A 14,742-nucleotide genomic window follows, 5' to 3' on the forward strand; every position below is an offset into this window, starting at 1 on the left:
GGGGAGCCCCCTAGCAGCCCCTTGCAGGCTGGAACTCTGCCAGCCTGCAAGGGAAAACCACGGTTTCCCACATTTTTCTCCTTTAAAGGAGAATCCATTTTTAAAGTTTGTTAATCCATTACTATCTTCATGCTCAAGATAAAGCTACCTAACATGTTTTAATGGCAAACCTAGGAACAAAAAATCATAGGCTGCCTGGACACTTAAGAGCCAACAACTAAACACTGATATTGGTTTATGGCATATTATATTTTACCCAACTCCTAAATTCTTTCCCCACACGGAGGGAGAGAATGACCCCCTTCCTTCTGATAGGCCTTGATCTTCCAGTAATCAGCTTCTTTTCTTTTGCTAATTGTGTCTGCTACCCCTGAGAATTGCTTTTACTCCCTCCCCTTGGCTGTTTTTCACTATGTTGTGCCTGGCTCCCCATGATCAGAGAGACCTATGGAATTATGTCTTGCATTTGAAAGCTTGTCTAACTTTATCGCAGCTATGAAGTTGGTCTAATAAAAGATATCACCCTAAGAAACCCTTGCCTCTTGCATAATTTCTGGATAGTCACAGCTAGAATGTCACTCTTACAGTAGCATTCCCCCACACAGTAGTTTTTAGAACTATGTACAAGGAGTTAGATGTACAACTTCCAGTAACATCTTGTTTCCTGCTAAATAAACTGAAAAATTAATTATTTCTACTTAATTTTAAAGGATCCTTAATCCTGTCATCCTTTTGCAGGAGCAGTCTTGCAGGCATGATTATTTTGAGGTGTAAATGAAGACTTCTGTGGACAGTTTATTGTGCCCATTATATACCACAGCAAATTGTAGGCATGAGCCTGGGCTTTAAAATTCAGGCCTTCATTGTTAAGGACACTTGAAAGTTATTTAGAGATATTTCTTAGTCAAAAAAAGCAGAATACTTGAGAAAGGAAAACAGAAAGAAACGTGAGGAGAGGATGATAGATATTGGTAGATGTCCAAAAGTGCAGAGAGAAGAACAGAAAAAAGGGGTAGAGAGGAAACAAAATGACTAAGTTATCAAATGCGAAACAGTCAAACTGTCATCTGAAAATTTCTTGAGATACAATAATATAGCTATTTTGGATTTTGTCCACACTGTAATTGCAGGATGCAGTCATTCATTTCCTTGGAGTTCTGAGTTGTCTATCATATTATCTAGTTAACTAAATTGTACTGGAATAACTATTTAAAAACCTGGGGTGAAGAGACATGCAGAACTACATATAAATTGGGACTTCCAGTCTCCCAAACCTTGAGATTCCTGCTTTCAAAGTAGATTGAGGCAAAACCTAGCCAAAATAAAGGTGGTCTTTAACTCTTTGTGCTCCTCTTGAAAGTTGGAGAGCCACAGGAGAACTGTACCATTGGAGAACTGTCTTCAAAATATTTTTCCATCTGTTGGTCCTTTTCTTTTGCTGCTTATTTCCTCCCTCTCTAATCATCTCTCTGTCCACAAATGCACATTTTTTTTCTTAATAATAGGATTGAAGTGTTGTAACTGTGATGGTCAGGTTTTTTCAACACCTCAGGAAGGGTGTTTTTGGCCCAAAAGCTTGTCTAACATCTCTTTCAAGTATACAGCTGGTCCAATAAAAGATATCGCCAAAACATTCTTGCTTCTTGAATTTTCTTCTTAGTTTGTTATGTACTCCTGATCATTTATTTTAAATGTAAGAGCACAGGTCAATAAATTGACCAGGATTCTACAGTTTCTATTTGTCTTTCTCACACTACTTTTTTGTGAGTAATGAAATTTATTGATGTGTGAAATTTGCAGAGTATATTCTATCCTTAAACGCAATTTTTTTCCAGACCTCAACCAAAACTGATAACAGAGTTTCAGAAGGGTCACCGTCAGAAGTTTGAGTTTAGAGACCAGCAAATTATAGCCATAGGATTACCAAATCTTGTTTTGGGGGTAAATGATAGTGACATACATGCTGGGGCTAAAGTTGTGTTGGTGGAAAAGAAACTTGATGATACCAATCAGCGCTGGATATGGAGAGAATATGGCAGGTAAAACCTTTACATTTCCTGATATATCATTATTTTAAAGACTAAAAGTTATGTAGAAACCACCTTTCTTTAAGATTCCTTAAACTATAGTTCCAGCTCTATGGACTGTTATTTAGTTGTTCAAGGCACTCTTTAATGGGCTTAATCAGCAAGAACTAGGTTTTGCATGTCTTAATGCTTCTATTTTTTCATTTATCTTTTTAACCTTGCTAATCATCAGTTTTGTAAAAAAGCTCACAAGTAAATATCTGGTGTAGAATATAAAAGTCTAATTTCTTAAATGACCCATATCAAGGGAACATTCCTTCCTGTGAGAGACTCTCACTCTCCCCCAGTGATTTCTCCTTAACCTGGCCACAGGGGATAGCTGGAAAGATTTGTAAGATCCTTTCTTCCTCACAATCTTATCAACCCAAGGAGAAATGAATGATTCCAGCATCAAAATATAGGTCCTCTGTGGTGGTAATGTTGCACTGCTAGAGAGTTAAACTATTGCAGATGTCCTTCAAAAACAGAAAGGGAAAACATCAGCATGCATGTGTCATTTGCCTTTAATCACAGTGACATCCTGAACATGCTTAAATCACCAATAGCTTGATAGGTTGCTGTGCAGTATACTACTCATCTTTCCTCTTCTGCTTCTTTTCCCTGAGAGAGAAAATCCACTGCAGCAGCATGACAGAAGTTACATTAAACAAATCAGTGGACCCATGAAGAGAGAAACTGTACCTTTCCATAGCTAACAGTGTCATATCAAAGCAGCAGTGCTGAGTGCAGAGTCTCCATTTCCACCATCCCCTTTTCATCCCATAATTCAAGCATCCAAGTTTAGCTAAAGCATATAGCTCTGGATTCCAGGAACACAGGACTCTCTCCTTTTTCTAATCTTTCTATTACATCCTGTGAATTAAAAGGATTGACTGGATTTGGGGGAATATAGGCAACCATTACTTAGCAAAGGCTAAAGCTAATGAAAACTTACCTGGTTTTCTATTTGGATCTGAACAGAGAAGGTTTGGGCTGGTCTCACAACTTTCCAGTCCCCTCTTTTCAGCTTCCTACTAAAAGGACCTATGTCCCCAATTTCAGTTGTCTTCCTGCTAGGCCACATGCCCTTTTTCCTCCTCCTTTTAACTTTTCCTATATTTAGAGATGATAAATTGATCATTTGGTCTCTCCCAGTTTTCCTGCTGTCCCATTGACCATCCATCCCTAGGGCAGTGCTTTCCAAACCCTTCCTCAGCATGACCCCATTTCTGACCCCATTTCCTCAGCATGGCCCCTCACTCCCAACCTGCAGCCCCAGACTCCCCTAGATGCTCTAGGGCCAGGACCCCACAGCCCCCTGCCCCCGCCAGCAGTGCCCGAGCCCTGGTTGCTGCACATAGGAGGCAATGCTGCTGGGGCCAGAGCAGAGTGTGGAGCTCAGCTCCTCTCCCTCCATCCCCTCCCCTAGAGTCAGCATGGCTGGAGTGGGGCCTATGGTGGGGGGAGAATGCGGGCTGCCCACTGTGGGCTTAGGGCTCCCCACTCTGCTGCCCTTCTCTGGGGGCTCTGTGCCCCAGTGGGCAAGATGCAGCATGGGAGGGACACCTGCATTGCCATGGCTGCCAAGTTGAGGCATCCCCCACCCACCGGGCAGCAGCAGGGCACAACTCCATGCCACCACTGCTGCCATGTCTCACCTTGGGTCATGGTGGTGCAGCACTCCCTCCTGTGCTAGGTTTTACCTACTGGGCTGCAGATGTGTCTCCTGCCCAGCACAGGTCTAGCCAGGCTGCAGCTCCATGCCTTGTGTCCTGCTGTGGCCACAGAAATCACAGAGGCCATGTGCCCTCCTGCTGCATCACCTTGGCTCCCCTGCCCCTTGCCACATCACCTATGACCCCCACCCCTCCAGTGCATCACCTGTGTCCCCTTTCCCACCTCCGCATCCATAGACTTACTTGGAGGCAGCTGCAGGAACTGCTGTCCACCACTGCTTAGCTGCCACATGCATGTACATCTGCACATGCACATGGTGCCCCCTGCCTCTGATTGCACTCCCTTTCTTTCCCAGCTCTTTGCAGGCTGGTACGCTGTCAGCCTTCAAGGGGAAACCCATATGACTGGAGCTGATATAGACATCCCTGAGCTAGCTTTGAACTAGCTTGTTTGGTACTAATAACAGTGGAGCCAAATATGACAGCACAGGATTCAGCACAGACAACTCTCTTCTAGGAACCTGAACTCAGGTGTATAGTCCATGCTGAGCTTGGTCTGTGATGCCTACATTACTATCAATACTAAGTTCGCTCATTTAAAGCCAGCTCAATAGGAACACCTGAGCTGCAATTATGTTTTTAACTTCAGTATAAATATATCCTGGGTTTAGCATGGCTTCTTCCCCTCTTGGTTTGCAGATATAGAACCAGCCAAATATTGTGTATGGAGCTGCTGCTGTTACAGAAGGGGCCTAGAAGTTGCTGGAAGTCCCAAAACTGCTTTTCACATAAAAATACAGGCCTCTGAATGCTAATAATATAGAGATTTCTTCTGCAGCTTTGATCAGACTGCCAACTGGAAGTCCAGTTAGGGACAAGAATTTATTTTTGTTTTAGACAAGTTTTTCTCATGTTAATGGGAGGAACATCATATGTTCCCCATATAGATGATATTACCATGCTTTGTGGGTTCTACTCCAGTTTGTCTGTGGGCACATCTACATGAGACACTACTACGTAGTAGCCTGTTGCTGCCACACAGTAGTGTCGCTGGGCACTAACCATGATGCGACACTACTGTGCAATAGAAATGACCTACTGTGCAGTAACATCAGAATAAAACTGTGCGGTGACAATACTGCACAGTAACACTGTGCAGTAGCAACTGTGCAGTCCACTGCTCATGTAGACACAGCCTATGACAAGTTATCTCAGACTGAACTATGTGCTAGCAAGAAATCCCTGAGGAGGCCGGAGAAGATAAGGATTGAGTAGGAGCCCCCTGAGGGTGTCAGGAGAGACATAAAATGTCACTGGGACATTACTAGTCAAACAAGCCATTCTGTGTGGAAGGAGTATGAAGGGATGCGCATGCAGAACTTTTGGTATCTAGGGCATTTTGAAGAATGAGAGGGGAAAAGGATGGTTCTCTGGGAGTGGGGGAAGAAGGAAGGCAGACTGTACTTAGAAAGGAAGAGCCAGTTATAATACCAGGGCCCTTGTGAATATGGATTTTGTAGAAGCGTACTAAGTTTGTAAGTGAGTCATGCAAAGTATTCTGAGTTTAGAGTGAATTTGAAACTCTAAATGTGGAGGAAGTGGATCCCAGTATACTGAGCTCACCAAGTTTCTTCCCGCATTTAGGTTTGTACTAATAATTCTTCTGTTGAGACTTCTTTATAGAAGTAAACACTACCAAGCATGTCTACATGTGACACTACGTTGCTGTAGCAATGCACTACTGCAACCTAGTGTCTGTGGACACAAACCATGACTCACAGCGACATCGCCACAGCAATGTGCTCCCTCGTTATAGTGTATTGCAGTGGTGACATAGGGACTAAAAATAACCATGTGCTGCCAGCATGGCACAGTACGGGCTGTTACTGCACTGTCATTTAGTACTTCCCAGAGGAAGTAGTAAATTATGCCACAGTAACAACGGCGCCTTAGGGAAACATGTAGATGCACCCACTGTGTCATTGTTCAGACCCTCCAACTGTAACATCCATTTAGGAGAAAGGCATAAATTCATTAGACTGTCATAAATATATTTGCAATTTAACACTGAAGTCACTATCACTTTTTGTACTTTAGGACATTTCATTTGATGCGTGATCCAACTCTAGTGCTGGCAGTGTCAATGCCCAGCACTCAGCCTGGATATTCAAAAAGTACAGTGGAAATGAAAAAGTGTGCTGTTGTTCTTCAGGTAAGCGATTTATAAATAATAAACTACAAAGAAACTTTTGTGCTGTGCGTCCAGATCTGACCCAAAGTCCCTTTGAGTTCTGTGTAATCAGCATCAGGTTTAATTTGACATATTCTTTGAGTAGAGCTGAGTATGTTACAGACAGCGCCCAAAGTAGAAGACAAGTTTCCGTAGGAAAGATTTAAATAACTGTATGTATGTGATAACAGGTCAGTAAGAGAACACTAAAGTTACATTCTAAAATTTGGAAATGCTAAAGTAAGGTTTTGTATGTAGTAGTTCTAAAACAGTATTTAAAGTTTGCATTTTGAAATATGATTAAGTATATTAGGATCAGACCCTAAATCTTTTATTCAGTTGATAAATATGAGCTGCAGAGTCATGCTCTAATACAGGGGTGGGCACTTATTTCAGCTGGAGGGCTGTTTAATGAGTTTTGGTGAGCTGTCGAAGGCCACAAGGCTAGCTCTGTCCCTTGACAGGTGCCCTGCCCCTTGGTCGCCATCTGGAGACCAGAAGTGCTGCCTCTCTACCCTTGACTTTTGCCACTGGAAGTCCCTCCCCTTGCCCCTAGACATACTCTTTTTGGGAAGGGGGGTTACCATCTAAACCAGGAAAAAAACAAATTATATACTAAAAGTCAAACATGTACTATAACATATTTTAATTTTATTGCAAAAAATATTTTTGTTATGATTTGTGTTTGTGTAGTATATAGAGAGGTGACTCATAATAGGTCAAAAATAAAGTCTTGCTTTTGTATATTGTGTGTAGGGGAGTTTGTGGGGTGCTGTTGAGGGTGTATGTATGGTGGGGTGTGAGTGGCTGCGTGTGGGGGTATAAGGTATGTTGTGAGGTATATGTATATGTGGGAGGGCTGCCGGGGCAAGGTTTGAGTGTGTGGCATTTGTGGGGTGAGGGAGTGTGGGGGGGTATGGGGACCCTTTACACATTCCCCCCTATGGCATACAGCCCCCGATGCTGGTGGCAGAAGCAGAAGTGCCCTTGGGGCACTCATGGTGCTGCTGCACTTTGGCTCGCTGCTCCAGCCAGCTCTGCATATAGCAGCAAGGAGTGCAGCCCAGCTGGCCCACCTGTATTGCACAGTGCTCCATGCAGCACACGTGCAGCTCTCAGCACTCATGCACCACTGGAGGGAGCCCTGTGCAATGGAGCTGGCTGCCACAACACCAAATTACCTAACTTTCACCTAACTTGGAGGTCTTCAAGGGGGGGCTCGATAAACACCTGGCTGGGGTCATCTGACCTTGGTCCTCTTTCCTGCCAGGGGCAAGGTGTTGGACACAATGATCCTTTGTGGTCCCTTCTGACTACAATCTAAGAATCTATGAAACACAAGCAGGGGACTTCTCATGGAAGCTGCATGTAGTTGGGTGTAGCAAAACCCCCAGTTTTTCTTTTTTTAATTTATTTTAAAATGCATTCCCTCCCCTTCCCCAACCAATTCTGACTTTTTCTCTCCCTCTCTATTCCCTACAGATAAGTATAAGTAAGCTAAGATGTAGGATAAGCTTTAACATGTTATTTTAGGTAGTAAGTTTTATTTTTCTCTCCCCAATTTGCAACTAAGTGCCCTGCTATTTTGATATAGACATGCACTGTTTTATAAGTGATAATTATTATGTTTGTGTTGATTTTTTTTTACTGCTTTTTGTCACATATTGCTGTCCCTTGTAGACCTGTAGGGCGCCGCCTGCTGCTAGACTAGGATGTTATAGGTTCTAATTAATGATCTACATGCCCACATTTCACCTGCCATGACTTGATGTTAACGGAGTTGGTTCATGTACCTGCATGTATAGTCCAATTAGTAGTCTCACTGACATCCCGCGGGGTCCCGCATTCCTGAGGACTCTGCCACCCCTACACCCTCACCCGTTCCACCGGGTTCTGGCCACCCAGTTGGTCCGGCCACATGTCCTCTGTTCGAATCAAACAATCAACAAACGACCAAAAAGAAAACAAGAAAACAGAGAAGGCTCTCCTGGCCTGTGTCACTGCTCCTGCTGTTTGCAGCCATGATCTAAACCAAAATTGACCTTCATGTGGTCAGTCCCTCTTTGTTAGCTCTCTCTCTTTCTCTGAGACCCTCTTGTAGAGATTGCCACAATTTCTTTTAGCATCTTGAGTCCATCTTATTAGCTTGTGCCACTATTACATGCATTACGACAACACAAAAGTAAATAGTGCCCCTCTATTAAGATTATTGTGGTACCGTTCTCACTGCTGGGCTCCGCCAGCTCCCAGCATGTAAACAAACAGTTCTGCTCCCCACAGGGGCCAGTAGACTTGGCTCTAAACCCCTGCTGGGGTTTTTACTGTCTGCCAGAGTCTCCTACCAGCACTCCACGTCATTTTCAGAGTTCCCTGCAGCGTGTGCTGGCTTGCTCCTCCTCCTCCTGTTTCCGGTTCTGCGCTCTCCCTGCTTTCCTGTCCTGGGCTCTTCTTTATACCGGCATGGGAGTTCTCTGCCCCTCCCTTCCCAACACACCTGGGTAAGGGAGATTTCTGCCGGGCTCCTTGGGGCTGTGGACCTGGGGCCACTGAGCCTTTGCTTAACCCGGGAGCTTTGGAGCCTTGTGGCTCCTTCTCTTTCTCACACTTTTATATTGTGTGATTACTGTTTTAGGCTTATATATGTAAGTTAGCATAAGTCATGTCAGGTTTCCATCTTGTAATGTCAAGCCTCCATCTTATCCCCATGTCCAGTTATGTAACCTATGACTCACACCTACCCGCTTCTATGTAACTTGGTTCCTGAATGAATGGGGATGAATGAGGGTGCTTGAGAGACAATGGCAGTAGGTCTAAAAATAGCTCCCTCTGAATGACCAAACTATCAACACCAATACCTGGACCAAGGACCCAGCCATTGGAACCACCCTCAGCATTCAAGAAACAAAAGATGAGGCAACCCACCATTGTGGCAAGGCTGCACATGCTCTGTAAGAACACCTGGAGCTCTCTGGGACAGGCCCTCCCCATAGGAGATCAGAGTTAGTCTGCCCATAAAAAGGGGTAGTGAAGACTGACTTCTTGGGGCACCCTCTCCACCTGGACCAGCACCATGACATACCACCTATCCACCCAGAGGCCCTGCCGGCAACCCCCTCCAGACAACACCTACTGGACAAAGACCCCTTTCCAGCCTGGATAGGTAGCTATCACCCCCCATCCCCTCTTCAATCAAGGACTTGGACTCTGTTTCTCTTCCCTACCTGGACTCCAGCCCTTCCACTGAGTCTCTTTCTCCTGCTGCCATTGTGAGTGCTCATGTGTGTGCGTGCATGTGTGAACCAATAACTTTCTCGGGCTGTGTGGTGTGTTGTCTGTTTAATAAAACTGTTATTTGGACCCCTGAGTTGGGTTTTGCTTTACTGTGGTGCATCCCTACTCCAATCTCTGTTCCTCGCCCCTCTAACTTCTGTTTCATTTCTCCCTCTCCTGCTTCTGGCTCACTGCCACCTCCAACACCTGTCCTAAACTCCTCTCTGCCTCCAAGCCCCCTGTTTCTTTGCCACACAACCAGGTTTCTGTCTCTCTCTCTCATCCTTGCCACTAGGCTTCTTTTTTTCCCCCCCTCCCATACACCAGTGACCTCAAGTAACCCTGCGATCACTTGATCTTAAGTAAAGCCAAGCCTGAGTTCCTCATCCAGCTTCTCTGTAGTCCACCGGATCTGGCCTCTCCCTACACTTTCTCTCTCTCACCTTAACCTTTCCCCAAGTATCCTGGTACCCCAGGCACACACATACATACCATACCATACAAGTTAGGAACTTACCTATGTGTAGGTGGGTTGTATGTGTGTGTACTGTGTTGTGTGTGTGTGCATACAGATATATATATATATATCTCATTGTGTCATCATTATATCAGTTAAACATCGCCAACTAGGAATATATCATTATGTGCATGATATATGAATTAGTGATCTTTGTATGTGTACTGGTGTGCGGGTATTGACAATTGATTTTTGTCTAATTTTTAGCGTGTAGTGTGCATGTGCTTGAATTGGTGATAGGTGTGCATGTGCCTAGGCTGGTTTGGATGTGTATGTGCTTGAGCTGGTAGTGTGTGTGTATGTTTGTGTATGCACATAATTGATTTGTATGTTTGTATATGTGCAATTGTGTCACACCCTACTGTCTAATAGTGCAATATTGTGATCCTGAGAGTTAGCCTGACCCCACAGAGCAACAAGGGACAGCAGCCGGCTCCATCACACAGGGCTTCCCCCAGTAGTGTGCGAGTGCTGGGACCTGCACGTGTGCCATGCAGAACCCTGTGCAATACAAGCAGGCCGGCTGAGCTGCCCTTCTTGCTACCATGTGCAGTGTAGGCCAAAGCTGTTTGCCCTGGAAGCAGCACCACGAGTGCCCCAAGGTCCCCTGCCTGCTGCTGCCGCTGGGCATGGGTCCTGATCGCCCCATGCTCTCTGCCCCTGCCCAGCTGCAGCTCTTCTCTTTGCCCCTGCCACAGCTCTCCCTGCCACTACTGCTTCTGCCTGGAGTGAGTGCTGAATCAAGAAGATGAGGAAGAGCTGATGGAAGCCTGGGAAGCTGAGCAGGTCTCTCAGTAGCTGCAGCAGCAGCAGCCCTACCCAGAAACTGCATGCAGGCTGGGCTGGGGCTTTCCACACACCGGAGTGGGAGTGAGGCTCGCAGGCTGGATGGGGTACAATTAATTGGTAGACACCTGCAGGCCAGATGGAGTTGCCTGGTGGGCCGGATTTGGCCTGCGGGTCATACTTTTCCCACCCTTGCTCTAATATTAAAATGTTCTAGTAATCTTTACCAGCACTCTTCTGATATCTAGTAATTTAATATAACATATCCAATGCAGTTTTCCCAATTTAATTTGTTAGAAACTTTGTATTTCAAGTGCTCTGTACACAATTCCATTTTTCATGACTATTTTTCTCTCTTCATTTTTGCAGCAATACAAACTGTTGCCTACTCACATGAGTAATGCTTCTTGATGCAAGCAGTCCTATTTACCTCAAAGGAACTAATTCATATGTGCAAGGATTTACAAATCCATACTTTATTTGTGATTTAAAATATTCTAAAGCAAGTGATGCGACACTGTTCCTGTGACTGCCCCTGCTTAGCACACTAAGTTTTTTCTGTGTTGCAGTGATTCTCAGGGATGCTGCCATTCTTTCACTCCTTAAATCAAATGGGAAAAGTCACTCATGTTCCCTTTTGCCATTGTCCATTAGAGGAAACATCATGAATCATTATAAACCTTTTACGGGTGTCCTTGCAATGTCTTGGTATTAGGACCATGTGAATTTGTTTTGCTTAATTCTAAATGCTTTTCATCATCCTGTATATAGAGGACCACTTCCAATATTTTGAATTGCAACAGAAGCTGGTGGAGCAAAAAAACAACTATGAAGATGGTGAAAAAGGCAGCAGAGAAAGGGATTCAGAAATAAATCTAGAATATATGCCACCATGTATTAAGCAGCCACTTACATTAGCTCTGCTTTTCAAATTTTTAATATCCCTAAGACCCAGACCAAGAAAATTCTAGGAAATTCTTTCTTTTAATGTAAGAACTTGAAAACAGTTGCTTGCATTCTGAAGTGACCTATATATGGTGTGAATTGAACTTCCTTACACTTAGACTTTCTTGCATGGCATTAGTTTTCCTTCAATCTACTTAAACCTATGAAGTGTAAATGACTAATTGCACACATTAGAATTCCAAAAGAAAGTACAAGAAGGAAGCAGTGGCCTGCTTTAGCTTAAATCTTCTTACATCTTCCTGTGAGGTCCTGGCCTCAATGTCTTCTTCAGTTCTAGTTCCTTAATACATGTTGCACCAGTTTGGCTTCACTTACCCTTGGATCACTGGGCCAGATTTAGATGAGTGTGTATCTAAAGGAGACAAAAGAGAACCTGTTTCCTTGTGAGAAACATGTTGTGGATGAGCTGCAGAAAGAAGTAAAAACTAATCCAGTTTGATTCCCTGGGGACTTGCTTAGATTCACCTCCAAATTTGCACCAGGATGTTTAAATTACATGAGAAAAGATTCATGAACTCCAGTGCTTTTTATGAACTCAAAACAATAGTGTGAGAGTTTTGCAAACTCTTAAATTCCATATGGTTGCTATTCATATTTCATATGACAAGCTGCCAGGCAAGATGAAGTTGTTGTTCAAATGGCTTATTTTCCCTTGAGGTTTCTATGTTATTTTGAAATGTGAACTAAATCATTTTATATGCTGGAAGTGATTCTTAGTATTTCATTTAATTTCTTTTACTGTATAGTACTTAAAGAATGCCTGCTAGAGCAGCAGAAACGGTCTCCTCTACTATAATATAAAATATTGTGTCTTTAAAAATATCCCCTTGGGATAGTGCTATCGACCAAGGAGCAGATTGGCAAAAATATCTATGTGATATATTTTAAAAATATTGATAGGACTATAATTAATGATACACAACATAATTATACAGGGAACAGCCAGGGGGAATTAATTAAAATTGACTCTGTGGATGAATATTTCCTTTTCCTTCAAGTATTGTCAGTGCAGATGCCCATTTGCAGCTGAGAATTGCATGAAATCTCAAGACACAATATAAAACTCTGACCATGTGAGAGAGAAACACAAGGACTTCTTCATTTAGGCAAGGTTACTTCTGCCCCTTTAGATAATTCCAGCTGCAAGTTGGAATTCCCTAACCTCTCAATTCTCTTAGCTTGTTGATGTGGGGTTTTATTTCTTTTTTTCATCTCTCCTTGCTCAGCAATAATCTTCTGTGGGAAATACACATAGTCTTAATTTGGGGGGAGGAGGAACGGCCAAAAGGAAGCAGTACATCTAAAAGTTTTGTAGAACTTCTTTCCTTAGAACCCTACCTTAGCTATTTAACTTATATGGTTCCTATTGTCATAGCATTAGCGTGCCTCAGGATTTCATCTTTTTTGTATTATATCCTTATAACACTCCTTTGAGGCAGGGAAATGTTAATACATGCACTTTACAGAAGTACTGAGATATGGAGAGATTAAGACTCAGATCATAGATTTCTTGATGCTAAGGATCTCTGGTATGGTTTCTGCTTATTCCAAACTAACACATCCATGTTGTGGGGTGGGGTGGAGATTGTTTTCCACCTGTAAAGAGGCATAGTTCCCCTATTCATTCCGTTGGTGGCTTCTTGCATTTCTGAAGGTGCACTATTTTGCTATTTAGAAAAGTAAATTTTTTCCATTCTTTTCAATGGGCAACATTGTCTCCAAGGATAGATCCTATTCACCTTAAGGTTATAAAGCTCTCCATTCTAACAATAGGGAGTCTTTGCTTATAGGAAGATACTTCCATCTAACCATGATTCTTGATTCTGAAGACATGAAAGCAATATGTGGTAGGAGGATTCAGCGCCTAAGTCGGGAAACATTTACTTGAATGAGTATCTACCTAACATATAGCAACACTGACTTCAGCATTAAATAGTGGTGCTCCACTTCTAGTCTACAGGGTGAATTAGGCCTGGACAGCTATGTCATCTGGACCATGGGGCTTTGCACAGGTCCAGAAATTTGGCAAGGGTGGAACAGTGGCAGTGGTTATTTGTCATGGCTTCCATAGCCATGACAATAAATTATGCCACTGCTTCCCCATAGCTAAATTTTGAAGACATGGCAATTAATGCTGCCTTTGGTTCCCCATGACCAAATTTCTGGACCCTTGGGAAGACCGGGTAACATGGCCACGCGTGCCAGATTGGGCCACAGCTAGATCTGGTGTGCAGGATCAAGCCCATACATGGTTGCTTCACAGGCAGATTGGGCACGTAGTTCCAGGCCAATGCATGAAGTTGCTCTACAGCTGGATCCAGCACGTGGATCCAGTCCAGCGCTCCATATTGCATGTGCAGACTGAACCTGTGTGCTACACCATGCTGAATTAGGCCCCTAGACAGACCCCCCATCATGGGATCTGGCTTGTAGACCAGCCCTGTGCCATTCATCCAGCCAACAGATGAAACCATGGGTGTAAAGTAAGTGCTCATCTTCAAATAGACTAGTTTTCCTAGACTTGGAAACCTGAGTTCTAATCCTCCTTCTGTCTCAGAGGGTTTGAACCCACATTTCCTATATCTCAAATGAGCCCTAACTATGGGCTAAATTCTACTCCCTTCCACTGAAGCTGACCTACTAGGCCTTTATGAAGGAAAGATTCACAGGGCCAGAAGGAAAACAAGCAAGAGGGATCCTAACTCTGAGGGCCAGTAAGATGTGCATTGTCCAGGGAGGGAGTACTGGGTTCTGGCCCCTATTGTTTATGAATTTTATCCAGTGGCCATTTAATGCAAAGTATATCATTAATATTGATATATATCTAAAATAATGCTATTGAAAGAAATGACATGATTTGGGATTGCAGTTTTTGAACAGAGGGCAGAATCTGGCCCAATGAAGTTACATCAGTACAAGTAAAAAGAGACTTTGCACAGTGATATGTCCCTTTCAACAGCCTCTGACAGCTTCTAGCTGTCTTGTAGCATCAATTACTTTTGTGTCCACTCCCCCCTTTTATGTGAGAAAGCTGCGTGATACAGGAGAAGTGTGATTTCAGGGGACATATGATAGTGGAAAGAGTAGGCTGGTGTCTCATAAAGTGGAATGGCCTAGTGACAGGAGACCTGTAGAAAGCTCATATGTACAATATTCAGAATTATTTATGAAAGCCAGAGACCTTGACATTTGTTAATAACAATCTATCGTGTTTCATTTTTCTTGCTCCAA

At 43.5% G+C, this 14,742-nt stretch overlaps 1 protein-coding gene across 1 annotated transcript in view; it reads left to right on the forward strand.

Annotated features, from left to right (window-relative positions):
* DCDC1 (doublecortin domain containing 1) overlaps positions 1 to 14,742 on the forward strand; it is a 500,455-nt gene that overhangs the window by 448,854 nt on the left and 36,859 nt on the right. Inside the window, exons 28-29 of the mRNA XM_090034627.1 lie at positions 1,836 to 2,039; positions 5,840 to 5,954. Coding sequence (XP_089890753.1) covers positions 1,836 to 2,039; positions 5,840 to 5,954 — 319 coding nt within the window. The remainder of the gene's footprint in view (positions 1 to 1,835; positions 2,040 to 5,839; positions 5,955 to 14,742) is intronic.

Source organism: Crocodylus siamensis, chromosome 2, assembly GCF_052110815.1.
Source record: "Crocodylus siamensis isolate JL-2025a chromosome 2, ASM5211081v1, whole genome shotgun sequence".
NCBI classification, from domain to species: domain Eukaryota; kingdom Metazoa; phylum Chordata; order Crocodylia; family Crocodylidae; genus Crocodylus; species Crocodylus siamensis.